Here is a 1,360-nt window from a genome sequence, read left to right on the forward strand (position 1 = left end):
TCCACCCCACATCCCAGCCCCATGGGGTACAACCCCCATCCCCACAGCAGCCTTCCCCCCCACCCCACCCCAGCCACCACGTCACACCACGTCACGCCACGCACTTTCCCTCCAGAAGCAGAAGCACCACTCGGGAGCGGAGACGCGTCCGTCCTTGGAGGTGTCACAGGAGTTGAAGAAGGCTCGGATGCACACCTCGTACTTGTCCAGGTTGATGGCGGCCAGCTCGGCCGCCTCCAGGAAGAGGTCCCTGCTGGTGTCCAACCGGGCAAACATCCACCCCACCGCCTCCTTGCAGCTGGCTGCCACGCTCCTCTCCAGCGCTGCGCGGCGGGGGGAACCATAGAATCATTCAGGTTGGAAGAGACCCTTGGGATCATCGAGTCCAACCATCTCCCCTACTCTACAAAGTTCTCTCCTACACCATGTCCCCCAACACCACATCTAAACAACCCTTAAACACAGCCAGGGATGGGGACTCCACCACCTCCCTGGGCAGCCTGTTCCAATGCCCGACCACTCTTTCTGTGAAAAATTCCTTCCTAATGTTCAGTCTAAACCTCCCCTGTTGGAGCTTGAAGCCGTTCCCTCTTGTTCTGTTGTTAATTACCTGTGAGAAGAGACCAGCACCAACCTCTCTACAGTGTCCTTCCAAGTAGTTGTAGAGAGTGATGAGGTCTCCCCTCAGCCTCCTCTTCCTCACACTAAACAGTCCCAACTCCCTCAGCCACTCCTCATACGATTTGTTTTCCAGCCCCCTCACCAGCTTCGTTGCCCTCCTCTGCACTCGCTCCAGCACCTCGAGATCTCTCTTGTGTTGAGGTGCCCAAAACTGGACACAACACTCGAGGTGTGGCCTCCCCAGTGCTGAGTACAGGCCACAGGTTGCCTGGTTTCCCCCCCATCCCTCTCCTTGGGGAGAGCACCCCCATGTCCTCTCTGCTCGTGGTGGGGACACCTACCAGTGGTGAGGACACCTACCAGTGGTGGGGCTGGTGGTGACACCTACCAGTGGTGGGGCTGGCGGGGAGACCCCCAGAGCCATTCTGCTTGGCGTTCTCCCTCAGGAGCTGGAACCAGTCGCGCAGGCGGTCACCCAGATCAGCCAGGTCCTGCCCCGTGCACAGCTCTGGGGGGTGGAGAGGGGGACCATCAAGCCAAGCAGGGCTCGGGGACGCCCCCCAGGTTGCCCCCCATCCTGCTCACCTTGCTTGGCATCGCTGGTGGGGCTGTGTGGGGTCGGGCAGGGGCACTGCCCCTCGCACCGCACCGTCAGCTGCTTGCTGGCCAGGCACGCCTGCTGCTCCAGCTTGCACTGCGGGGCAGCAGTGGGATGTTGGAAAAGGAGTTGGGGGGGGGG

At 61.0% G+C, this 1,360-nt stretch overlaps 1 protein-coding gene across 1 annotated transcript; it reads right to left on the reverse strand.

Moving 5' to 3' along the window:
* Positions 1 to 81: 81 nt before the first annotated feature.
* On the reverse strand, positions 82 to 1,333 carry LOC106900652 (testican-2-like; the record flags this gene model as incomplete). Its single annotated transcript, XM_014962782.1, has 3 exons — positions 82 to 323; positions 1,010 to 1,129; positions 1,207 to 1,333. Coding segments are annotated over 3 exons (489 nt in total), but the record flags the coding sequence as incomplete, so codon positions are not given.
* Between the last annotated feature and the right edge of the window lie 27 nt (positions 1,334 to 1,360).

The sequence above is a fragment of the Calidris pugnax genome, unplaced genomic scaffold, assembly GCF_001431845.1.
Source record: "Calidris pugnax isolate Ruff unplaced genomic scaffold, ASM143184v1 scaffold3306, whole genome shotgun sequence".
Taxonomy (NCBI): Eukaryota; Metazoa; Chordata; class Aves; order Charadriiformes; family Scolopacidae; genus Calidris; species Calidris pugnax.